Raw genomic sequence first — 27839 nt, 5'->3', positions numbered from 1 at the left:
TGGCAAGATGGGGGGCCATAGCAACAGAGGGAGGAAATGGGTAAACACAGGAGAAGTGAAAAGACCTGGACACCGTTAAAAAGTTGAGGCTGCAGGAACAGAAGGGTGTGGATGTTGTGGAGATAAAGTAAAAGCGAGAAAGCGAGACTGGAGGAGAGGAGGAAAGAATGATGTAGGGGGTATATTCTTGAAAACACACGGATGCAAGGGAAATAGAGCAGCTGAGAGGTAGAAGAGGCGATAAGGTGCAAAGGAAAAGAGTTTGTGGAAGGATTTAGTCAGACTAAGAGAGATAGACTTCATGGGCCAAAAAGGGAGAGTGGTTCTTTTCCAGCCATTAGACATGGCTGACAGCCTGCTGTGGTATGTCTGCAAGCTGTACGAAAGGCAGTTTGATCGGTTAGAGTGGGTGTGTGGATGGGTGCGGGTGGGGGGGGCTAGTGGGACATAACTCACCAGGTGGACGCGGTACATGATGCTGATGCCGAGGGTCATGAAGGGCTTTGAGAAGTCAATGACTTTTTCACGCTCTGCTGTGATGGTGAGGCCGGCAACCGCCAGGTCAGCTTTCTGAAACAGTATCACATCATGTACATACATATGAGTCCATGACATCCACTGAGAGGCATACTGTTACTGGCATACGTTTATGACATAACCATTAGTGTGAGTGCTTGAAAAGAAGACAAGGATGACATAAGAAGTGGGCTACTACTTGCTAATTCCCTAATAATGACCTTTGGTATCCCATAGCCTCTTTGTCCGCCAATAGCGCTATCTGTGGTGAGGATAATCCAGCATTGGCATTGTGTATGTGTGTATGTGTGTGTATGTGTGTGTGTGTGTGCGTGTGTGTAGGGCACATGAGAGGCTCAGGGAAGCCATTGTGGCTGGCCAAGGGAGCACTGTCAAGACAAATCACTTGACAAAGCAGCGACTGGTAAAACACACACTTAGAAACACACAGACGCACACACGTAGAAATGGTCAATGTACGCTGAATACTGGACGGCTCCCCACTAATAATATAGGACAGCAAAGTGCAACTGCAAGGGATTTTTCATATCCCTGAGGAGCAGAGAGTGAAAGCAGCAACGCGTTCCTCTTTGTCTGCTGCAGGAGAACTAAGAGGATTGGGGAGACTGAGAGGAATGGGAGGATGAGCGTGAGGAGAGGGGAGTTCTGCTGCAGCGCTGCAGATGCCACTCAAAATCCACGACCCACTGTTTGTGTCTCGAGGAAAGAGAGAGTGAGAGAGGGGCATCTGACACACATGAAAGAGCGTTTTTCCTACAACATCCATATCGACGTAATGTGAAAATGGATCACTTTTTTCTATAATTATTCTGACCTTTAGAACAGGTTCAAAACACTAGCAGAAAACACTTAGAGCTTCATCTAAAAATTCCATATCCTGCTCTGTCTGTACTTCAAGTGCATTACACTTAAAATTTCCACCTCTTTCACCTTGCTCCAGCCTACACTCCACACTGAGGCCGAATGTCTCCTGCTGCTCTATCCTCAGCCCCGCAGGCTCTGACCCTCCATCATCAGCTGTCCCCAGCCTCCCCCTCATCTTTTTTTCTCTCCGTCGTTTGAAAGTCTGATCGTCTGCTCCCAGCGCCGGAAGGAAGCAACGCGCAGGGAACGACCATCGAGGCAATTTCAACAAAGAAAGTCACTGATCCTTTGAAAAATGAACACACAGTCGTAACAGCCACTGAAATATTTATGTGACGATAGAATATTAATATTGATTACTGGATTCCTCTTCCTGCTGTTATGCCTTCTAGTATAACTAGAACTAACTAGAAAAAACAAAACGTAATGTTAGCTGTTCAATATTGCATCATACCTATTTCTGCTTACATTCAATCATACAGTATCTTGTTAACTCGGTAAAAAGGACAAAATAAATGTGAGGGATGAATTAAACATTTCCCTCTGGGATGTAGCATTTGACTCTAAGAATTTGGTCTTTGGAGATCCTGTATGACTCTGTTCTCTTACTGCAGGGTTGTGGATTTGTAATCAGGACATACTGTACTTATACTATAGTCTGGACTCCTCCTGGCTCATCTCATTGTAAGATCAGGCTGTCTGACACTCGTCAAACTAATTACCCTCATACGTTGAAATATTGTCCAGTCTGAATGGTACTGGCAGGGACACAGGTATCTGTTGTCCTGAATAACCTTAGGCTGTCCTCCTTTTCTGCTACCAAGGATATATTTCATATCCTTTCAAGTTATCCATTAAACTTGAAACCGTGGCTGTTCCTTTGTTCATTTTTTTTCACTGCCATCTTACCCATTCCTTTCTAAGCCTTTAACCAAACAAGCTCGATCCTTTCTGTCCACTGTGGAACATCCCTCCAGATGTCCCCCATCCCATGACAAATCCCTCTCAAGCACGTCTCGACTTTTTGTCTGCCCCCCCCCCACCTTGCCACTCCACAGCTCGAGTCGCTGTCAGATACACATGTCGACGTCGACTATGGCCCTGCTGAAGGTCAGCCTTCTAGAGGCAACTACAGGGGACGATGGGGTGGCAGGCTGTGACAATCACAAGAGCAGACTCTCCCTACTTTACATACTTAATGGCTTTGCCCTCCATTATCCCACAGAATTAAGACAGATCACCTCTAAGGATCAACTCAATCCCTCTCTACTTCATTCGCTTTTCTCTTCCTCACCCCAGTATTCCTCGCCTGTTTCACTTCTTTTCCTCCTCCTCTTTTCCCCTCAGCTCCCTCCTTATATAACCTTATCTGCCTGTTAACAGCTACATACAGCATAGCTGGGAGAATGTAAGACCTCACTCACAGATTTAGCCACAACAACATAGACTGATTCAGGAGGAAAGTCTGTTAAGGTCAGTTCAGAAGGCTTAAGGAAAGGAGCTGACAGGGAACAAGCCACCAACAAGCCGTGACTGTTTTGGAAAATACAATGCTTAAGATGAAAAGGCCAACTGCCGGATGAAAAAAAGAGTGTATGACATGAGGAAAAGCTGCTAGCTGTGAACTACGCAAGAGCTGAGCAATACACTTTTGTGTTTGTGTATGCAAGTGCCTTTAAGAAGTACTTTATGCATCTAATTTATAACTGCAGAGCTTTCTGGCAGGCTATGCTACAGTCTGTCAATGGGCATATACTGACATACCCTTGAGATGAGCTCTCCGACCATGCCGGTCCACGTTCCATTGGCTCCAGGAACTCCATACAGTCCGTCCCCCACTAGCCGGATACGATACTTGAACTTGAGAATATCTGCCAGCTCCTTCAGCATGTCCACGCAGAAGCCTTCATAGCGGTCATTTCCCTCCAGCTCCTGGTGATTCTGCCGCAGCATCACATATGGATTCTCCTGAAAAACACACATGGTATGCGTTATAGACAGCGAATCGTCAACAGTCTATAAATGCTAACGCGACAGAGCAAGACAGAGCATAGAAATGGTACTGTAGATGTCACGAGAAGTACCATTTACTATACTTTCTACTGTGTTTTAAAGGGGTGCCACACTGATTTTACACACTTGACGAGTGCTTTTTTAGCCTGTAGAAATAACACATCATGTCTGTGGCTGTGGAGGGAGCCATTTCCATAGTCTTTTCGGCCTGGGCTTGGAGATTACAATATTTTCAGCAGAAAGCCTGTTATAATCTTAGGGTGTGGAGTTTAAAACACACACACTATGAGTTGCATTATGGGAATGCAGGATCCAGTGTTTTGGGGTATTGGCCTATACTTGAGACTAAAAGCATGGATATCTCAGACTCTGCTGCTTTGATCTTTATCTCTTATAAGCCCCCCGACTTTATGGAAGTCCAATACTGAATTGCTGGAGTGCCCCTTTAATGTGTGATACATTTTACAGACTCTAACTAAAGATTTTATTGTCAGGAAGAATGGAGGAAGCATGTGTCCTCCGGGGGTCATAGTTCACTCCAGGTTAACTACCTGGATGAAAACTGAGACTTGTGGACTTGAAACAGAGCCAGGTACTCTAATCAGGAGCAGACAGGCGCATCCTCATCTGTTATATCTAGCAAAAAATGAATAAGAAACAAAAGCAGTTTTCCTCTCAGCACATACACACAAATCCAAACACACATATTTACAACCTCTCTCTTAGAGAACCAACTCTGTGTTTAGCTGCCTGTTTATTTATGTCTTGTTTGTCGTTTAGTTGATGTTGTGTGAAGATTTAAAGAGCTCTGCAGCTATGTATTTTGGAGCCTTCCTTATTGTGCTATTTTTCAAATAATGCAACTGTCAGGCTGGTGTGCTCAGGCTCCACTACATCATAAAGAAGACAGCGTTATGTACCACTTTGCTGTTGCTCTGTCCCTGCACTTAGGTCATGAATTCAGCTGCAACTAACTTACTTTGGCAACGTGGCATCAGATAACAATGATTAACAAGCCTACATGTTTTCTTGTGCTGACATTCTCCATTTTTAAAGATAAACGGAGCAAAAGTTAAGTTCAGGTTCCTTTATTATTGCTGATAGAAAGTTTTATTTGAATATTTTTAACAATAAAATATTGTCTCACAAATGTTTGTTTACCATAAGCTTGTTGAAGACATTGTCAACTACTTGTGTTAACATAAAATGCCTATGGTGGGTATGTGTAATTCACCACGGAGTCATGTTTGTAAGCCATTCAAAGCCACAGTGACAACATTAAGGAGGATGAAGCACAAGCGGTAATGTTGCGGTGCTGTATTTTGAGTGCTGGTATAGAAGTGAAATTGTTTTGTCACCGTCACAGCTGGAAATACTTATTTGTGTGGTAGCTGGTTGAAAGGTGATTGATTTTCCTCACAGTGAAAGCAACGAAAAACAGTAGTTAACCTGAAATTGGGAACATTTGAGAACTTGGTGCACATCAGATGGCACAACTGTTACTGTCCCGTTGTCATGGCAACCGCTCGGTTCCACCTGTAGCTGTGGTACAGATCACAGGTTCAGATCACTTTGACAACGGATTGGCAGCTTTGCCTCCTTCTCGCTGCATCACTGGACAGTTGATCCAACAGCCTGCTGCTCTGCTGTGATAAGAATGGGAATAAAATGACTCCTGATCGGCTCTCCGTCTGTGTGACTCTGCACCTACAATCTACATATGGATTCAATTTATCTAACCAGGCTTATAGTTTGATCAAATAGACATGCTGTAAAACAACAACAACCTGCAGCATATTACAAAGAGAGGCAGATGACAGACTGTAATACAAGACAAAGTAATTAGAAAGTAAGTGAGCTGCACATTTAATAAGTTTGATGATATTCTATATTCTTTTATTGTCAACAAATCAATTTAATTGATCCTACCATTTAATTGATCCTATTGTCTTTGCAGCCAAAGCCTGATATACTCAGTTCCTCCGTGCCACAGAGCTCTGTTGTTGTCCAAAAACTATTAAAAGCGTATCAATGAACCACATTGTAGCACTGGTCGACATGTTCCTTCATTATCATGAACACTGTTTATTCTGATAGTCGCTAGTGCACCAAATCCCAACCCTGTCTCTTTGAAATTACATTTATATAATAGTAATTTGTTTTCCTAATTACGTTGTGCTAGGAAGTGTATTTGTCGCATGGATTATGCTCCAGAGCAATGTTCTTTTTGAATATTGAAAGTACAACATTTATAGCACTTTACTGCATAAAAGTTGTAGGACATTGGTTTGGATGGCGATCACACAAAGTGCTGGATTCTGACATCCTGAGACCTGCGTGTGGTTATGTTAAAGCAATAAAAGTACTTTTTTATTGCCTTGTGGGGACCAAATCAGCTGCTGTCCACCGGTATTAGTATTTCTTTATATTTGTTCACATTTTAACACCCAGACATTTTTCCAAAAAACCCCACAGTCTTTTGTGTTCACGTATTACACACTTTATCAATTTATGACAGTTTTTTTTTTATTTTGGGTGCATACAATTTAGTTTCCAAGTAACACTTACCTTTGTTTGTGATCTTACTGAGCTCCTCTGGCAAAACGCCTGGGAGAAATGATTTTTCCTTTTTACATCTTTGTCCTTTTGCCTTTTTTGCTTGGTCCCTGACATGCCCCTTGGGGACAAATAAAGTAATTGATTGATTGGTCAAAGTTAGGGAAAGACTGTGGTTTTGGTTTAATATTTAAATTGTAAACATGTCATGACTGATGTTACAAGTAACCTTTTCAGCATTAAACCAAAACCACGCTCTTTTCATAACCTTAAACAAGAGCTGTGAGTGCCTAAAAATCACAATAAAAACGTTGTATAATGCTATAGTTGGTAACAGAGGATATTGTATTGCATATTGTAGGGAAAAATACAACAAAGTTTCCTGATAATCTCAATAAAAAATGTAATCTGGGCAGCATTACAGTCCTTCAAAACATATTTGCTGTTGCACATTAGTAGTATATAAACCTGATTTCTAGGAGACCAGGTTCCAAATCTGTAAAATCCGCAAAAAAAACTACAGTGGGAAGCTCTTTGAGGAGATTATTTATCATTTTTAAAAACTGTAACTATATATTTGTGACCCATTTTTTTTTTTACAGCTCAAGTAGGAATAACTAGAACTGGGCCTGAGTGCCACAGATAAGGTCAGAAAACATTGAAAGACAGACAGACAATATTGTTGATTTTGGTGTTTTCATAGGAATTGTTGATAATAACAAAACTACAGAATATTGTTGGGCTTGTCCTCTAAGAAACAGAGGAGAAAACAAAATGCTTCTAGGGCTCAGGGCTGGTCAATAATTCAGCCAGTTACTGACAATATGTTCAGTCCCACTCTATAAAAGAAACTCTGTCTGTCTGATTATTAACTTGTTAAAATAGCTGCACATATCACCACATTGTCCTTATGTATGTTTCAGCATGCATGAAGCACAATATAAATGCTAATTTCACACCTCACTCACTGCTGAAACTTTTCAAGCACCGACTTGCAGTCAAGCCGGACCAAGTCTGACGTTGTCACTCTATTTCCAATTTCCGCAACATTATTACAGAGGTTGGCTGTCAGTGACATTTTGTACATAACAGGTTGGACCAGGGGACAGGGAAGAAATGAAGAAATACACAAACCTGCTATGGTCCCTTAGTAACTCTTCACACCTACAGAGTAGAAACCCAGTAATGTGCCAGGATTAATGCACATTTGTATCCTAATACAGCACTTAATTAAGGGAAAGCCGTAATTCACTTTCCAGCCTCTTGTTAATTGATGTTGTGAAGAACGCTAAAAGCATTCTGTTTTTATGACGCATGGCAAGCTCGAACTCTTGGAGTAAGGCTAGAAAATGTTGCCTTTGTATCTTGTTTTACCTCCATCCCTCTATGTTGACCTGGTTAATAAAATCAGACCTGGCCAACATCCATCAATCACACCAGTAAAATCCCAACAGCAATCAATAACACAGAGCCTGTCTGAGTGTTATCAAGCCAAAAATGTTTTTTCCTTTTACTCCTCTGGTTTTTTTCTGTGTCATTCTCCTAAGTTTCAATTTGTCTCTCTCTGAGCTCCAGTTCTATAAAAATTAGGGCTGTAGTCTGCTGGTCGACTGGTCGATTAGTTGGTCGATATGCTCTTGTCTGACTAAATTCTCATTGGTCGAATAATCTCCGTGTTATTTTCATAAGGACAAAAGTGCTACATCAACAGCTTTCCAGGAGTAATCCATTATTTCCTGCGGCGGGAGGGACAGACTAACAAATTACCTGTGAAAACGGGGGTGTATTCAAAACATCCCCGTTGTTTTCACAGCTTTGAACTCGCCCAACCTAATGGAGACTGCTGGGTCTAACTGAACTCAACGTTTACTGAACGTACTGAACGTTACGATACTGAATCTGTGTTTCTCCATAATGTCACAATGGGAATCCCCGCCAGGCCAAACATTTTTTTAAAAATATTTGATATCTGAATGAATATCCATTCATTCGGAAATCGATAGCGCTTGGGAGTCTCTGTGCAGCGCTGTTCCGGTATGTAAGTCAACCTCTGTCATTGCTTGGGAAACTATTGGTAGTGTGGCTCCGTTAAGGAGTATTTGTTAGTGTTTGCGTATGTTTGCCCCCCCTTACCCCCCACACCTGTGCGTGCGACTAATCGATTAGTTGAAGATTATGTATGATTTTAGTTGACCAAGATTTTCTTTGGTTGGCTGCAGCCCTAATAAAAATGTCCAATCAAAACAATTAACCAGATCTATGCCAGGCTCAGAAATGAAGACACACCTGCTGTTAAAAGTTGATATATCTGCTGCAGTTCATCCGAAAAAGTCCACCTAACACTGATAAAAAAATTCACTGAGAGAGCCACTTCCATTAGAAGCCTCTGCAAAGTTGAGAACGAAATCATATAAAAATAATATATAAAGGTATGAAAAGTCTATACGGGGGTATAAAAGTGCTTTCTTCCATGAAGGCAAAATTACAAGGAAATTCCATCTACCTCCTTTTGCACACCACAGCAAAACAGCAATAAAGCTATGAGTTTGAAACTATAAAGAAATGCAGACTTTTAAAGCAGCCTCTTATTCCCAGGCCATGAGGAGTCTGGTTGTGGACTGATAACTTTGGTGGAAGACGTGCACTGTTATATATGCACAAGCAGGTACACACACACACACACACACACTCACACACACACACCAGGTGCACACCACCGTGGAGTTTCCCCTTTTGAAACCTCAGGGTGTTCAAGATGTCTTCACACAACCCAACTGCTCCTCAACTGTTTTCTTATCCTTATAAACTTGCTCTCCAGAGCCTGGAAAACTGGCAGCTGAGATATAATTCTCTCACAGGGCTCTGTAGTTATGTTTGAAGAGGAGCCACAGAAGCTCTGACAATATTGGGAAAAATACTAGGTCATTAGAAAAAGGGCCAGGTCATGTTAATATTTTATGTGGCAATTTCAACAAACAGTTTTGTGCGTCACGGTAAATGAATGACAGAAAAAAGAAATAAGATGAAAACGGAGAGAGAACAAGTATACACAAACTTGAAGAAATGGGGACGGATCATGTATGTGCGTGCAAATTCATGTGCACATGCCTCAGTGCCTCTGAGCCTGGGTGCCAGCAAATCTTCCTCTGTGTCTGCTTTTATCAGTTTGCAGCATGTGCTCTGTTGAATTCTTACCAAAATGTATGTGAGTAGATACGTGAGCACTCAATGACACAAGGGTAGTCTGCAGGAAGAGAATGACCACTAGAGTACGCTAGTCAGCAAAGGCACAAAATACTAATTTTGTGCAGGTTTCAGACATTAATAAGAAAAACGAGTCTTGAGTTGGGATTTAAATACTGAGACGCTATGATTCTCTAACAACGGTAGTGAGCTGGCACCAAAGAGAGATATCCCTCTATTTGATTGCTTTCAAAAATGGGGAATAACAAGGAGTCCTGCATTCTGTAAGCAGTGAGCATGGGTAGTACTTAAACTTAATAATTACATGAGTGATACATTACGGCCCAAGGCTGTTTACTGTAATGATTTGCTGGTGGTATAATACTTACATACATTTACATGACACCAGTGAAAAAAAATCTCTCAAATGTGTGACATAGGCTGTGTGTGTGTGGACTGGGTCGGAGTTTGAAAGTTGATTTATACTGGTGGCTTTACGCCCAGATAAGCATTTTCCTATCTACACTCTATGCTGTATTGTAATAAAAATAGACAAATGTTAAAATACTTATCGGGATATTAATGTTTATTTCAAAATTGGTCACCTGTGTGTATGTGTGTTTGTGTGTATATGGGGAGGAAGGGGGTTGGTGGCTCTATGACCTTGTTTACACTTGGTTTTAAAATGCGTCTTGGCTGATCGGATCACAAATGGTCAGCGCTAAATACAAGTGTAAACAACCACCAAGAGACATTGTAATCCGAACACTCAAACTACTTGCCGAGGTGGTCTGGGACGCATTTGAACATATATCTTTTGTAGTGTAAACACTAATGCATTCATGTGTGTTTTTTTGCTGTCCAGACTTTCTGAAATCAATCTGGATACAATCTGGATGTGCCAAAAAGAAGATTTGGGCTGGTAGTCTGAATAAGGCCTTAGTTACTCTCCACCGCTGGCAATGCATTGCAATAATTGCTGGAAAGGAGCCAAACGAATGTTATAAATTCCATCTGTGCTTCTCCTGCGGTGAGAAGTCAAAATCTCTGCTGTGAAAAAAGTCTGTGAATCTGACTCATTTGGGAACGAGTGTGCACTGTAGGAGGGCGTCTGTAAAGATGTACAAACAAACATAGATTACACCATTTTGAGCTCGAGTTGCATCAGGTGTTTGCAGTGGTGGAAAGTAACTAAGTACATTTACTCAAGTAAGTAAATACAATTTTGAGGTACTTGTACTTTACTTGAGTATATCCATTATCCATTTGATGCTACTTTACACTTCCACTTTACTACATTTTAGAGGGAAATATTGTTCTTTTTTTTTCTAAAAAAAGAGTTAAAGATTAAATCAGTAGTTCCCAAACTTTTTGGCATGTAACCCCTGTGTGTCGTTGTGGGTCCTTGTCATGTTATAGATATTTGAGTTGTTAGCAGTTCCACCAAATAAATAATTGTTAGATTGATAGAAAATCGAAAGTCTGAAAAAACAGGTGTAGGATGCCTACTATATTTCAAAACAGAGAGAAGCAGCAATACCACACAGGACTTAAAAACAACATAACAAAGAGAATTTTATATAGAGGAAGCAATGAATGGACTTTTTCTATTACATCGTTGTGGCTACTGAGGGTATAAACACATTATTTCACTAAGACCTAAACTGTGCCTTTAACAAACTCAATCAATGATTACAAACACATGGCTTGTGGCCCTGCAGTAAAGTGATAATCAATAATGTGATTGTGTTTTTTTTCTGGAGCGGTTTGTGAAATTGAAGTGAGAAGATAACGGTCATGTGTAAGTATAATAAAACCGCTCTGTAAAGGTCAAGAATGAACACGCACACACATATGCTTCCAAAACACACATGCAGAAACTCTCTTATTTGCTGAGAGAAATCTCCAAAAATGAAATGAAAGAATAATAAAAAATGAAAAATGAATAATAAATTTTGTGGTTGTTGTTTGTTATATAGATTTATGATAACGTAATGATTGAATTTTGTTATCATTTATTTACATTAAAATAAGACCCATTGATAACTTAATTGTGATAATAATCACAATTATTGTTGTTATTATCTGTTCTTTTAATGATTATTTCTTGCTTATGTACACACACACACACACACACACACACACACACACACAAACACAACAATATAACGCAAACACACACACACACACATTCATTTCCTGGAGACTTACCCTTACCATAACCTTTAACCACTGACCCAAAAATCAGCATTTTACCAACTGGGGACAAAAGCTGTGTCCCCAATTAACTGGTCTTACGTCTGGTGTGTGACCCTGAAAGTGACCCCCCCCCGCGCCACACACACACACACACACACACACACACACACACACACACACACACACACACACAGCAAGTTTTCACAATACCGTGCTGATCTTTTCTTGTTTTAATTCATGAAATGTATTCATTAGTTAGTTTCATTAATTCTTGATGCTTCGGCAATATTGCTGTTGTGACATTCATGCCAATAAAGCAAATTTGAATTGAATTGAATTGTCCATAAATACTGTGGGAAAGCACACACAAACACACACAGTCTCCAAGCCAGTGCTACAGGTAAGGAATTCTTATGGAGGTTTTCAGCTCGTCTGCCGCCCACAAGCGAGATAACAGCGACACAGCAATCACACCATGATGAATGAGCTGTGATAGGCACTGAAAATTGCTCCTTGGTGGCTTCCGAAGTTTGGTCCAGGGACTCTATATCTCCAAAGTGAAATCAAAGCTCTGTGCTCGGCCAATTCTTTCTTTCACACCCTCTTTCTGTGGTGAAAACATTGTCTCATTTGTACTCCCCCTCAACCCAAACACACACACATCTTCATCCTCCCCCCTGCGCTGTTCCCCTCCTGTGTGAAATGAACCGTTCCATCTGAATCCCAGTCAGTCTCAATAAGACCAGTGACTTATTCAGTGGTGATATATGGCAGTGTCCTTCCCTCATTCACGGCTCCGCAGCTGATAAGCCAGCCACTCAGAATAACACGTTGGGCCAATTGCTTCTGCTTACAAGCTACTTTACGTCTTATCGTCTGATTCATCAGCGAGGAGGAGGAGTTGGGCGAGTGACAGGTTTGTGTGTGCGACTGTGTTTGTGTGTGTATCTGGGGATGAAGAAAGGCATGAAACACATGCCGACTGAAAATCTGGATTTCTCTGTGTAGCTCCAACATGAATCCATTTGTCATCTTTGATGTTCTACAGTAGCACATCAACATACAAAAGCAATATCAAAGCTACTGTAAAACAGAAAATGATGAGCTTTATCCACAGAATTACAAGGTTTGGAAATTCATAGCACATCTGCACGACTGATTAAAGCAAGTAGGTAATTAATTGACGAGCAATTAATCACTGTTAAGAATTTGATGGTGCAACAACATATTAAGTCACAATTAATGTGCAAAGTTGCAACAACATATTTGTGCATCGCTGTGCACATCTTTCAGTGGCTGGGTTGAATTTCTCTACAGTTACTGCGCCCATGGCCCATGTGTGCTGTGATTGACCGTGATACAGCACAGCGTGAGTAGTTTTGCATATGACAACGATTAAAGCCGTTGCTGTCCTTGAAGACATATTGAAGGTTGGAGTTAATCAGGCTGAACTAAGCGAACTGTGATCAGTTCACCATTCCCTCTTTTGCATAAGTATCTGTTGCAAAATCCTCCCTTTTTTTTTTTATCAACATGGAGTTACAGTGAACAGATTATGACTATAGCTTATAACTCACCTTTGGCCATGTTGATATGCTCATACATAACAACCAGCAGCTGTAACTGATATGCTTGTAGGCATTTGCAAGCTGTAGCCCTTTTTGTCAAGACAATAATGAGTAAGGCTGTGCCCCGCATATTTAGTCTGGTCTAATTTATATTCCAATAAATACTGTAAATTATGCTACATTATTAGTTTTAATCATTTTAATTTTGTTTGGCCATTTGTTAATTATTCTCCCTCCAGTTAAAAATGAGTTTTTCTTCTTGTTCCCTCAGCTGGATGTTTGAGCTTCTCTGTGAGGAATGATATATTTGCAGTGTTTGACACTAGAAAGCTGTTTTCGCATTCATCTGCTGAAAATGGAGAGTTTCTGTGTGCTCACCAGAATACTGAGTTGAAGGAGTACCTATGATTGTAATTTGTGGCATCACAACTAATATCAGTCATTTTAAGGATTTTAAGGAACATATCAGACACAATTTATTTAATCCAAATAGAAAAATATGAGCGGAGTGGACCTTTAAGTGATGACAGACTGAGGAGGAGCAGCGATTTTGAGTGACAGCATTATTTAATTTCTTTTTTATTTTATATATTCATTTAAATAATTTTCTAGTGTTTATAAATGAAGCTTTCATTCTAAAAAAAACTTTTAGGATTCATAGATTATTGATCATTAACATGGCAGGCGATTAAGGAAATTGTGTAAAAACTGCAAGCCTTGTAACAGGTAGCAGAGTGAGGGAAGTGAGAACTAGCCCTCACGCAATCTATATTTATAACAGAGGCTGAGAATGGCTGACATGGTGAGTTATCAGCTCCTGCTGATGCACTGTGATGTAGCCTCATCTGAAGTACTCAGGGCAAAACAATCGCGCAGCATCAGTTCCTCTGATCCCAAGAGGACTGAGTTTGGATCTGAAAATACAAAATGGGTTTTTGATATGGTAATTGTGTGTCAACCGCAGAATGTCAGCCACATGTAGATCAGCCGAGGATTGGAGCTACTAGAATGATATATAGACTACTGTTGATGTGAACACACCAGTGTGCATACAGTACTTACCAATATTGTTGTGATGGTAAGAGTAGTGTTGAAGAGGGTGTCTGTCACATTGATTGATGGAAGCTTTTTCTCCATTGACAGTCCATTTTCAGAGTGCCATAGGCCAATCTGCAGAGAGAGCACACAAACACACACACACACACACACACACATACAGATCGGTCACTAAGTCCATCAGCTGGAAAAGGCCAATAGAAACAATCTGTGCTTAATTGCCTTCCTTCTCTCTAAAGGAGAATCACTATGACCTTCACAAGACAGTGTAGGACAGAAAAGAGGCAAGGGACAGATCACTGCGGTGTGAGACAAGGTGAAGATGAAAGTTAGAGACTGCAGCAGAAAACAAAGACAACATGTGCGTGGCTCCTCGAGGAGCGAACACGGGGCATGTGTTCAATCAGAGGCAACAGAATGCATTCATTAAACCAATTACCAGCAAATCCTGTGGCGCGGAGCCACTTTCTCATTCTCATTACAGCTCAAGTGGGGATTCACACCTCCACCTCACATGGTGTCTTTCCTCTTATCCCTTTTCAAACTGTCTCTGCCATCTCCTGTTTCATTTATTTATTTATTTACTCAGCCCATGTTTGTCAGGTCTCTTCTCCACAATGACAAACTTTGTACACATAAGCATTTTGTAAAACCTACATTGCCTTTCAGCACTTTTGTGTGCACATTCCTCTTACTCACCTTCATTTTACTATAATGTACCTGACAGAGAGAAACCTTGGTGATTTGTATGCTCTGACCTTGAAGGATTTACAGTATGTGGCTCCTCTAATGGCTGAGAAACTTTTTCAATCTTGGAGCTTATGAAATCTGTCAAAATATTGGATAAAATGAAAAATGCAAAGACTGTTTCCCTTAGTTATCTCATGAAAACTTGACTTTTGCAGTAACTACCAATGTATTCTCTACCTGTGCTGTGGTGTGCTGTACAAGATCTTTACAGTTCACTTTCGACTGTGAAATACGACTTTACTGATGATTACATGGTAAGATTTATGTGATGTTGGTGATACAACACATGCAAAACAATTTCCATTTCCTTATCATGGTAATTTCACAAGCTATCATTTCATTTACGCAAGATGCAATTCCACTGTCAATATTAAATGGAGCAGCTGCTGTATGTGTCGGCACTGAAGATAAAATCAAGATAAATCAAGATCAGATAACATGCAAAATGCTGTCTTTTTATTAGTTTGTGCAAGTTTTATTGATACAGCTTCACTTCTTTTTAGATTTAATAAATTCAGGGTATTTTAGGCCATCCTGTTCAAAGTGTTCCTCCTAAGATTATACTGTGTCTTATTTTTGTGGAAACTAGATAGAAAAAAGGCAGCACTTTCATTAAATATTCCTAAAAAACTACCTATGATTCACTCTGAGAAGTAAAATGACAATTCAAAGCAGTCTGTTCTTAGTCATCTACGTTCGAACTCTGTAATCTAACTCATTATGTAAACATTGCCACCTCTTCCTCGAAGAGTGTAGAGAAATAACATCCCTTATCATAATAATCAACCTACCTCCATTATGAATATTATATAGGAGGAGTAAATGAGAAAATATAGTATCTAATTTAGTCCAATCCATGTCAGTGGAATGAGTTCTCTGATTGCATGCTGGAAAACCTTTTGGGACCTTTCTTGTTGGTTGGAGTCAGACCCAGAGAAGATGAACTGCTACATGATCAGTGATGGAAGTCTCATAAGTAGAAGCTACAATAAACAAAGCCCACTGAGCTTGGTCATACTTTGTTTCAAGGCTAAATTGACAAAAATCTCAGGGGATTTCTACCCATTCATGTTGATCAGTGCCCACATTTGGAGGCAATTTAACCACTCTCCTAACACCAATAATGAATTCTGATGTGAGATATAAAAAAAAGGAACAGAAAGCTCCCGGAACGAAAGATTTCCTTTGAGAGTATATGATCAAAAAGATCTTGCCTTGCATTTCCTCTGGTGTACTTGTTGGGAGAAACAGCACCTTGCTCACACAAATAGACTACAGTGGCAACTACCCAAACTACCCTGCATAACACGGCACACACTCCACCCTCTACTGATGATGGCCTCAAGGAACAGAGAGGGAAAAAATGCGCACGTATTGTAGCACGGCACAAAAAGAGACCCGTGAAATACAGTGTTCAGCAATCAGCATATACAATCAGTTGTCAAGAGCCTGTGGAGGTGGTGGGAGGTGGAAGTCTGTGGCTTGGCTGGGCTCAGCAGGTGTCATCAGAGGTCTGAGCATGGGGGTGACTGAGAGGGTAATGGGATGGGGTGGCACCGTGACTCCTGCCCAGGAACAGGAGGTGGAGAGAAGGAGATGAGGGAGCTGTTAGCAGGAAGAGAGAAGAAGCATACGCTGGCAGGGGAGGAAGTGGTCCTTTGGTGGCCCTGCCGTCAACTCTCTTTGAGCTGGGAGAAGGGGGGGGGGGTGGGGGGTGGGGGGCAGGGGGGGATAATAGAGCTGTACTGTCTGTGAGTCACTCCAACAGGAAGGAAGGTGTATACATCAGCTAATGTAAGCAGGAAAGCACGCTTGGGAGCAAATACACCGTGACATTTATCAAACAGACTGAAAACCTTTAATGTTGCAATTATTCTTTGTAAGACTTTATGTAACCAATCACACTTTTTATTATTGATTTGTGCAATAAAAATGGAGGCTACTCATTATATAGCAGAAATAACATAAAGAGATGACAAGAGAGGGTCTTAATATTGGAGAGACACAAATACACAACTAATTAAATTGATGAATTATTAATCACAGCCCAACAAAGTTTGCCAGGAAAGAACATCCGTAATCTTACATGTCATTTTCCTTGCAGCACACTTTGTAATCATTCTGGGGGTTGCGTGAAAACTAAAGTGAAGGGCACCCTAAGCATTGCATTAATCCCGGTGAAGCAACAGCATTGAAGCACTGCCTAAAACCTCATTATACAGGCGGCACAACCCGAGAATCTATTAGACTCCTAAGCTTTTATCATAGAGAGGGGAATCAGCATATTACCGTATACCAGACTGTGTTTGTGTACAACAATATAAATAGCTGTAGCTTGATGTGTCTCATTTGCAGTGTTATTAATTTGGTATTTACCCTGCAATTACAATAAATAACTACGGTGCAGTATAACCAGCGAATCTAGAAAACAAAGTTGATGAGTACTGTGCACTATGTTTTTTCTAGAGAAACAGGGAGGCAGGAGGAAGAATAGGTTATAATAAGATAGAGGGGAATAGGAGAGAGCAAAAAGGAAAAGACTGTGAGAGAAATAGAAAGATGCAGGGGAATGTCAATCACTTACTGAGTAGGTGCAGTGAGGCTGGCAAATGGAAAGAAAATCAATGAGAAAGTATGAGGAGCAGCCAGCTAGGGAGCCAGAACATAAGGCGGAGAGAACAAGAGAAAGAGACTGCAACTGAGAGACAGAAAAGACAGACATGGAGAGTGAGGGAGACAGTTTATGCGAGTGCAAAATAAAGAAAAAGAGCGAGAATGTGAGGAAAAAGAGAGGGAGAGAGAGAGAGAGAGAGAAAAAGTGACAAAAAGTGGAACGAGGCACCCTGTGAGGGATTACCCAGGGTTCATTCTGCAACCTGGAATTACAGCATGAGGAAAAGATTAGGGTGGCTGCTCACTGAAGCGTCAGGATTGGCTGATTTTCCTGTCAGAAAAATGCCGTATCCAATAGGGTGTGGCGAGACTACACTGTGACAGACACATCCATCATATATGAGAGAAGCAATAGCCACCATTATCAAACATAATGTCATACAGCCCACTTACACCGAGGCTAAAGCATTCAGGTGTCGCAGCGGCTCAAATGAGTCTGAGTCGAGACGGAAATGTGTGTGTGTGAGTGTGTGTGTGTTCCTGGCTGTATGCTGGCATGTGTGTTAGCCCGTTTGTGGCTGTGTGTATTGCAGAAGCAAAATATCCTCACGGGCCTCTGAAGGTGGACTTTTATAGCAACATTATGTTTTTTAAGCTTGACGAAAATATGCTGAAGTAGATGCAGTTTATGCCCATCAGCGGACATTTCCACCAGTTGAATCAGCAGCTAGTGCCTGGTTAAAACTAAACAGAGGACAGTTATATTTAGAGCATGCCCACTCTACCTCACAATGATCACATTGTGCATGCATGTTTTCTCTATGGAATAGTGAGTGAGAAAAATGGGCTATCTTTTTATAGAACCTCTCTCTGGCATGACTCATCATCAATGGCACGGACACTAATCAGGGTGGCATCGTAGGCGAACTTCAGGGGCTAGACGGACACAGGTGGTGGTGTAGGTGGTTGGCGCTGACATACAGTAAAGAGAGGACTGGGGAAAGCATGCTGTTGTCACTCTAGTGCTGATTGGAAAGAGTTGCAGACTTTTATTCTAGCAAAATTCTTGCTAATATTAATAATCTGTTGTTACTTCTGAAAACACACAAATGCATGATGTTATTTTAGACGTGGTAATTCATTCCAAAGCCAGTCAGCACGCTCATTATTTGGTATTACGGTGAATAATAGCATTGCTTGTTCTAGCATCATAATGAGACACAAGCTCAGAGTTGAAGAGGAGGTCTTTCGGCTGGCAGAACAGATCTTCAAAGCAGCGCTGTGTGTTCTCCGAGTACCGCCTCCCCTGTAGAGCACACAGCAAACAATGGATGCCCTCGCAGTCACAGTCCCTCCTCAACCCGTGCACCCCGACACTACTGACTGTCCAAATGTCTTCTTCTCTAGTGGCCATAGTTAGTGAAGACATGCTATCAACACTGGGGACAGAGAAAGACCTTTCAAGGTTTGTTCAAATCCCAGATTGCTTGTTATCTCCATCAATTCCAACTCAATTCCAGCTCTTCAGTCATCTGAAAGTGTAGCATGATCATAAGAGATGTGCTAAGTCATTAGAGGTCATGATTGTATGACATGATGATGTTACAACATTTATGGCAGCCGTGTAAATGGATACCACCACGTTGTCTAAGCATGAATGACTGCTATCATTTTAAGGTAGTAATTCTAAAAGGCTCAATAGCAAGAGAAAATAGAGCTACAACACACAACTGTGGAAAGCTGTGTTAATAAAAATCAGATCATATGTGTAGTCACCCACTTTCTGGGTCTTTCTGGGGTGGGTTAAGAAAACTGTGAGTGAGGTGAAAGGGTCAGCTACTGTAGAAGAACTACTTTTTGTTTGACGATAAAGGTGTCAGTGTGTTCAAAACGAACTAGTTCATTCAATAAATCTGGAGGCCAAAGTGTACAGAGCTGCTCTGAACAGCCACATGGGGTACAAAGCCAGCCTTCATAGAGAGGCAAGTCAGACATGATAATTATTGAAACAGAGATTAGAGCGCACAGTTTGGGACAATAGTGTTACACTCAGTTTGACACAAAATATGACTGAAATAACTGTATAAAGAATGAAAAAAAGGAACTTGAGAGAGAAATTCAAACCCTGCTTAGTGGGTATGATTGTCAAATTGTCAGTTTTGGAAAGTTACAAAAATTATTGTTCCCCTCCAGTCCCTATAACAGGTGGTTTCAGATGCTGTTTGACCCGCTGAGAGGCACTTCATTTAAAGCATATTGACACCTTGACTATCTCTCTAATGTGCTAATTGTTTTGAAAATTTGCATTATTATTTTTTCTCTTTGTTCTTTGTGTATACATATCTGTATATGCTGTATTTTGGTACTATTTCTTCCTTTTATAGGGTTTGCTGCAGGCTATTGTATATACTGCATAGTGAGAATAACTGGTATCACTGTGTTGTGTTATATATAAGTAGATAAAATGGAAGCATTCTGCTGACTCATGTTAAGTTATAAAATGATGAAAAACAATTGATCACAATGATGTTGACATCAAGTGGGAATTATTTAAGGAACCAAACAAGACTGCAGGGAGAATGTGTGAGAATGTACCTGTCTGTGCCCAGAATGCAGAACAAATAAAACAATACATGTAAAGACTCAGTGTGCCTATGGTTGTTCTGTAACTACATTATATCTTGGTAGAAATTCATGGGTGCACCGTGTAGACTGATAAAAAACAGAGACACAGAGGCAAACTTGCAGGCACACAGGCACAGAGGCACTCAGGCACATACACATAAATTTGCATGAACATGCATATTACACACATACACACACACACTCACGCAGCCAAGCAACACATACACAGTCTCACCCAGCCTTGAAATCCGCTAAGACTGGGGGATCTTGCAAAACAGCTCATCCATTCTGCTTTTGATCTATTCCCCATCTCCAGCCTGCAAAGTGCAAACTGAGAAAAACAAAAGAGGAAAGGGGACTGCTGTACGTCTCTGAGAGACCAAACAAAAGAGAGAAGTAGAGACACACACAGGATGTCGGTGTGTGATGTGAGTCTCTGAATTTCAATATGTAGACACAGATTCAGGTTGATAATTCAGTGTGATTGTGTTTATTTATTATTTGATCTCATACACTGTGATTGGTTGCAATTCAATCCGCTTTGCATTGTCTGGTGCTTTAATATGCGTGTGACATACCCATACTGCCTCTATCATGTGTTTTGTACACACTCAGGAGAACGCAATTGCATCAAATCTTGCCTTTGACGGGCTTAAGATTTCCTCCAAGGTTTCGAATGAATCTCGGTCAAGATGCAAGAAAAAAAGTCAACAGAGGAAACGTCTTGAGGGAGAATATGTCAAAAGATGACTAATGTGATTTGTAAACAATGCTGCCCAGTTTTGCCCCAGTCCCATACATTTAAATCAACAGCCATGTCGTGCATCTGACACATCTTGACTGTTACGTCACTGCTGAAAATGACTGTGTCAGTGTGCGTGTGTGTGAGCCTACAGAAGTGAGAAAAAAACACATCCAAGTCAGACAGCATTAGTTTGTATATACACGCACGTGTTGTACAAGGATTTATAATCGGAATCAAACCCATTTATGTTAGGCAAGACATTCTAATTATACTTCAAAAGCAATACATTCAATTACATTTATGACTTGTGATAAGGTATTCATCCACATTCTAGAAAATGAAATGAGAAAAAATCTAATAAAAGTGACTTGAGTCTTTTGCTAGCTGACAAGTTGTTTTTTTCCTCAAAATTCATAGCTTCTCTGACCTCCAGGACTGTCTGCAGCACTCAGGACATTTAACTCATAACAGAGACAGCTTTGTGTGCAATAAACTGGAGGAGAGAACGTCACTGATAAACCGATCCACAGGCTTTGTGACTGAACGTTACTGACATTGACGAGAGGGCATGTGGCTTTAACATTGTAGCTAAACTTTATAGAGGTTTTTTTTTTTACATCAGAACACTTTTTCTAAATGAGGTTTACATGGTGATATGATAAAAATAAAATCAGTGTACATTGAGCAGAGAGCATCACTAACACCAGTGAGATTAAAGCACCATAAAAGAAGCAGCTACCCCAGGGAGGAGTGAACATAAAAAATGGAGCGAGCATGCAAAAGGTTGTTTGAGGCAGCGATAGAAAAGATGATACTGAATTCACACTGCTAATTTAAGCTTCCAAGCAGCTGATTCCAAACTCTGAAATCCCTACTGGAAAAGCACAGAGCACCTTCAGTCTTCACAATGAAATGAGCAGAAATGGGGGAAAAAAAAGGTGTCACATAAACAAGGTGAAAGAGAAACCGTGTTAAATGGATGATCTTCAGTTACAGTAATGTAGTCTGACATGCTGCAACGACATGCTGCAGTTCCAGTGGCTGGAAACATGAACAACACACACAAAACACACCATCCACAGCAGTATGACAAGAACAAAGAACAAGAAACACACCCACAGTGTACTGTTCAGTCCCAGTATGCCGCTGAATACTGTTTTCGGGGTATGGCTTGCAACAGATAAAAGATTGTATAAAATGAAATACCGTTTAAAGACACAGGGAGGAGAGGAACAATTTTTCCAGCAGGCTTTATAGCCCTTTGATGTGATCCTCAGAGATCTTAGGCAACTTTCATGGACAATTTTATTTAACAGTGAAATAATAATTATATAAACTGCATTGCATGCTGGTGAATAAACTAGTATTTCTTTTCCCCTGCTGACAAGTAGCAGTTTTACATGTTTCTTCTTTGTCTCCACATAATCAGTGTTGCTCCCTTCCTTTGTTGACTGCTATACTGAAGACTATTAGAGGCATTCCTAACAGATTTTAAATCTCACAGGCATTTTCTGAATATCATGGCTCTGACCCTGATAAAAGACACAATGATTAATGATGAAATTCAATTTACAGGCTAGGAATTTATGTTTGACACCAGAACACCTTGTTTAAGAAGGCCATCTGACTCACCTTTAGTTCTGATTAAAACTGCTACCTCTTATGATGTAAAACTTATGATAATTATTGTTTGCAATTTCACAGCTGTAACAAAGACAGACAGACTCTCTCTCTCTCTCTCTCTCAGCCTTACACGCGCGCGCACACACACACACACAGTCAAAGACTGATATATATTTAAACTGCACAGCTGGAAGAGATCAGAAGGCCACGTTAGTTTCTGAACACACTCTCACTTTCGTGGCGGTAGGTAGGTCTATCAGACCAGGTTAAAATGTATTCATCTCTGCTGGGGCCTGAGTCAGAGAAAGAGATTCAAGCCATGTCGTGGTGTGCTGAGCTACACTGAGCTCCTATGATAAAGTCCTTCAAGGAAAGAAAAGGGTGGAGGTGTAGTGGGTCTGACTCTGTGTCTTGTTGTGTAGAAGGCAAGGACACACTTCCTGAGACTGTCTCTGAGCAATTTATTTTCCAACCAGCAGCAACAGCAACTGTATTTGTGGAGAAACAAAACATTGACAGGGTTTCTCTTGCATAAATGCTCTCAGCGCCTACCCGGGAAAAGTCCTGACACAAAGAGAATATGCACCATAGCATTACAAAAAGAATGAATAAAATGCAAATTATATAAATAATTTAATCGAACATACTGTATTTTCTTTCTGAAAAATAACACAAAAATAGCCATGCATAAACTCACACACCTGAAGTTGTGAAGAAACAAAACATTCACGGGGTTTCTCTTGCATAAATGCTCTCAGCGCTTGTGTGACATCATGAGTAAAGTCACTAAATGCCCCATGCTAGCAAACACAGTCTCAACAGTACACTCTAGCGTGACAAGCTACACGGCAGCCCTGAGACACACACAGGCCTCGACATACTTCTCCCCTAATTAGCATGAAAAGAAATAAAATTACAACTCTGAAACATAACAATGTTGAAACACTCACTTTACATGCGTTTTTCAGTAGGCTAACTTGACTTCACATTTACAACAAAAACAAGCCAACGGAAGTGCGGTAAGTGCAGTTTGTAAAACAAGATGCTCGCTATACTTCCGGTGATATTCCCTAAACATTTCCCTTTATGGAAAGGTGTCTAACCTTAACATGAAATTCAATATACTTGTTTACACAATTTCATAAGAACATACTGATGACATATCAACAAAAGGAAGCATGACAGCAGAAATGCTAACCTGTATCCTTCAAAATGAAAGTCTGGCTTTGATCCATATAGAATTCTTCCAAAATGTACAATGTCCTGTTCATAATACAGCACAACAACATCAAATTACTACATTCACCCCTACTGTAGCAGATGTTTTCATTTAACAGTCTATCTGTGTAAAGAGCAGACAGACACAATGACCTCTGAAGACGACACTGAACAGAAATTAAAAAGCCAGCCTTTCCCTTCAACCCACAGTTGAACTGATGGACTGTCCTCCCTTCTGCTCACAATTGTAAGTGCATAGTCTTCAAATATTCTACAGGAATAAAATAATTCCCCTTTAAGTTGAAGAACAGTTTTTCTCTACACACAAAGGATTCAATTACTAACCCAAGGCGTCCCCCAAAAGAGCACCAAGGATCCTATTTCTTCAAAACGCACCTTCTAGACTATAAGAAGTTTTACAACTTTTGTCTAGTGCTTGCTGGCTGCTGCTGCTGCTTCTTCCCTTTTTCTCCTGGCCTTGCCATGATGGCCTGTTTGTTGTGTTTTGGGTATTGTCTTCTTGACTTTTTATGAGAGCTGAAAACTTCAGAAAGAAAACTCCCAATTAGAAGGAAAGACTGCAAAGTTTAGCCATCAAACACAGTTTGCCATTTGAATATACAGTACTGTGCAAAAGTTTTAGGCACTAAAAGTAAAGTGAGAATGCTTACAAATATATTGCTATAAATTGTTTTAATTTATCAATTAACCTCTTACAAAGATGAGTAAACCTAAATGAAATCAATATTTGCTGTGAGCAGCTTTGACTTTAAAACAGCAGCAGTTCTCCTCGGTATACTTTAACACAGTTTTTCATGGTATCTTGCAGGTAGGTTGTTGTAACCATCCTGGAGAAAGAATGTTCTTCTGTTGATTTATTATTTAGGCCATCTCAGGTGCTTCTTCATGTAATCCCAGATTGACTCTATGATGTTGAGATCAGGGCTCTGTGGGGGTCATACCATACCATCTATTGCAGGTCTCATCATTCTTCTTGTTGCTGAAAATAGTTCTTTATGACTCTTGCTGTATGCTTGGGGTCATTGTCATGTCATTAATAAATTTAGGACCGATCAGACACAGTACTGTATATTGTTTTGGTTTGGTGTTTTGTTCCAGTAGCCCATTTCTCATCAGGGTGTCCTGGTTCCCCAACACCGACACAGACCTTGTTGACCTGGGCGACGTCCGAGTCGGTATGACTTTGCAGTTTCACTCGTGCTGAAGTAGGCTAGCAGCATCAAGGACCTTGCCTAAGGGTCAACCACCTCCTAAGGTGGTTGAGAATGACCAAGCAAAGATCCTGTGGGACTTCCAGATCCAGACTGACAAACTGGTGATGGCTAACCAACTGGACATCGTGTTGATTGACAAACAACAGAAGAAGGCAGTAGTGATAGACGTAGCAATCCCAAGTGACAGCAACATCAGGAAGAAGGAGAACAAGAAGCTCGAAAAATAACAAGGGCCGAAAGAGGAGCTAGAAAAGATGTGAGGAGTAAAGGCAAAAATGGTGCCAGTGGTAATCGGAGCACTGGGGGCTGTGACCCACAAACTGGGAGAGTGGCTCCAGCAGATTCTAGCTACAACATCTGAGGTCTCTGTCCAAAAGAGCAAAGTCCTAGGAACAGCAAAGATACTGCGTAGAACCCTCAAACTCCCAGACCTCTGGTAGAGGACCCGAGCTTGAGGAAGACACAGCACCACCACCACCCCTCATGGGAGGGGGTTGAGAGGGGGATTAAAAAAAAAAAAAAAAAAAAAGTGTATATATATATATATATATATATATATATATACACACACACACACACACACACACACACACACACACACACACACACACATATATATATATATATATATATATATATATTTAAAATCATATAGTTCATTTTTCAAAGGTTTTTCCGAGGACCCTTTTGTTAGAGCTCTCATATTGAACTTTCCAGCCTGCCACTGAATGCACCAAGACTGGAATGGTAAAAGTGGACAAACAATTAATACATTTTGGGTTTATCATTCTTAATTCTGTTACATTTGCTATACATTAACCCCTGTCAGACTGCATGTACGGATCATGTGTGTTGGACTTTGGTTTCATGCTCTACCGAGTGTAAGCAGAAAGAAGGACACTGACCCAGAACAAGGCCAGGAGTAAGTGAAAAAACCTGATTTGGTGATATAATCTGTTTTTTTGATAGGTTCACTGTGAAAAACATATGAAATGAGGTGTCTTACATAATGATCTTATATAATGATGTGTTTTCAATATGTACCGTGATTCTGAAAAGCTAAAGGCCTGGCATGAGAGCATCAGACTATCTTTGACAACCAATCTTGTAAAAGGTGTGCACTGATGTAAAGCATAAATAGAGAATAATCTAACTCAGAGAGAGAGACGGTAATCTCAGGTAATTCTCTCTCCAAATGTAATGTACATAGCATTTTCTGATTATACTTCAATCCTGTCAAGATGCTCTGAGTGTATTTGTGTGTTTCATTCCTGAGAATCCAGAGTGCTTACAGGCAAAATTTCCACAACACTCTTTGGAGGTTCCACCGAGATCACTAACCTGCCAGGGTTCCTCGGGAAAGTTGACCTCTCCGTGGCTAGGACAGTCATAAAAACTGGGGAAACCTTGAGGCCCACATAATCAGAAGACTTTCTGAGACAGCTGAGGTCTGCTTTACAAGGAACTGATAGTAGTGAGTTGAATCTCAATTTATAGAAATTAATTGGCAAGTAATTATGTGGAAATTTGCATTTTGGTTATGCTAATTAAATTCTAAACAGAGGGTTGTAAAACATGCATTTGATGGTGGATTGACGTTCTGGTGATGTCGTAAGAAAACTCTGAGCTTAGAGAGGAAACTCCTTGGGTGTTTGCCTAAAAAAGGGAGAGAAAATACTGTTTCTCTTGCCTGGAAAGTGCGCGAACTGGGAAGAGCGGTAACTCTTTGCCTGAGGGTCCCTTTTGGGCGAGGCCCAATAAAAGCACTGAGTGAGTTTGGAATTCATTGCCAAGGCGTCAAGTCCTCGTAAATATCTTTGAGCCAGCTGGTGTGTGTAATGAGTGTATGGGATTTTCTTGATTAAGTGGGTTTTTGGAGGGTTTCCTTCCTCTCCTTGCATGTTTGTGTGTTGTTTAGAACAATTAGATTATACATTGTATAATTATGATTGTGACAGGATCATATGAGAAAGCTGCTGTATAAATCAAAGTCCCACCCACGGGTCATCTCATGAACAAATTATATGGAAGCAATAGAGTAGGAAAGTGGAAAGAAAAGCAGAATAGACACACACACACACACTTTCTCCAGAACAGGACACATACACTGGAGTTGTGCTGGAAAATATAAGAGAACAAATACAGTACATCTGCCAACTAGTATGTTTCGGGGCACACAGCATGATGAGCTTGGCTTCATAACAACAGTACTACCAACCGAGAGTTGGTAGGGGGGAGGCGGCCCCACACAACATGTTCACTCATAGGCTCCAGCATTACTGCTTTCTTTAGCCTAACTGTCTCCACTTTGGAGGCTGTCTTGAATCTGTCAACCTGCTGTGCATAACCACAAACCTCTCATCCCCTCACATTTTCCGTCTTTTCCCCTCTACCTCGCTGTACCTGTCCCCTCCCTCCCTCCCTCACATTGCAGCAGTGGAGAGAAACTGAATTGAGTGCATCTGCATCCGCAGCAGTGGGGGCAGCTAGAGTAATAGTGTTCTCAGAGACAGGGTGGTAGCAAAGAAAAGGGGAAGGGAAGAAAAAGGCAGATTGCCGTAATAAACATAGGAGCAGCGCTGACAGGAAAAATATAAATCCAATAGAAAAGAGAAAGAAATTGAACGAGCACATTCACCCTTTAACTGGAGGAAGTCTTGTGTAAATAACACAGCTCAAATCATTTCATGCAAATTGAAGTGGTGCCCATGCAGTACAGTATGTGCATATCCAAGAGAGTGCAAGGATGTGTGTGTGTGTGTCTAACATATTCCAGGCACTCAGCATTGCCTCTGATACAGGAAAGCAGATGAAGATAAAAAAGGTCTCCCCTTACTTCACCTCCTCCATTCCTTGGCTCCACCTCTAAAGACCTTGACACAAGGACACCTGGGGACTAAGGTTTATTAAAAAGTGCAATCTGGCTGTAAATGTTCAAATGATAATTCAGGAAATTGGACAGGATGTACTTGGTCAGGTCTGGATGATTTAACAGTTTATTGATGATCTCTTCAAAGAGATTCACCATGGAGGCAAATGCACAGAAATGAGAAC

The 27839-nt window shown here is 40.7% G+C and overlaps 1 protein-coding gene across 1 annotated transcript in view; it reads right to left on the bottom strand.

Annotated features, from left to right (window-relative positions):
* Nucleotides 1–27839, bottom strand: part of grik4 (glutamate receptor, ionotropic, kainate 4) — a 305728-nt gene that overhangs the window by 21882 nt on the left and 256007 nt on the right. The window contains exons 13-15 of the mRNA XM_044354238.1: nucleotides 13983–14090; nucleotides 3166–3369; nucleotides 457–570 (exon numbers count right to left, since the gene is read on the bottom strand). Coding sequence (XP_044210173.1) covers nucleotides 457–570; nucleotides 3166–3369; nucleotides 13983–14090 — 426 coding nt within the window. The remainder of the gene's footprint in view (nucleotides 1–456; nucleotides 571–3165; nucleotides 3370–13982; nucleotides 14091–27839) is intronic.

Source organism: Thunnus albacares, chromosome 6, assembly GCF_914725855.1.
Source record: "Thunnus albacares chromosome 6, fThuAlb1.1, whole genome shotgun sequence".
Lineage (NCBI taxonomy): Eukaryota > Metazoa > Chordata > Actinopteri > Scombriformes > Scombridae > Thunnus > Thunnus albacares.
Note: the sequence above shows the minus strand (reverse complement) of the source record. Positions and strands in the feature narration are given on the sequence as shown.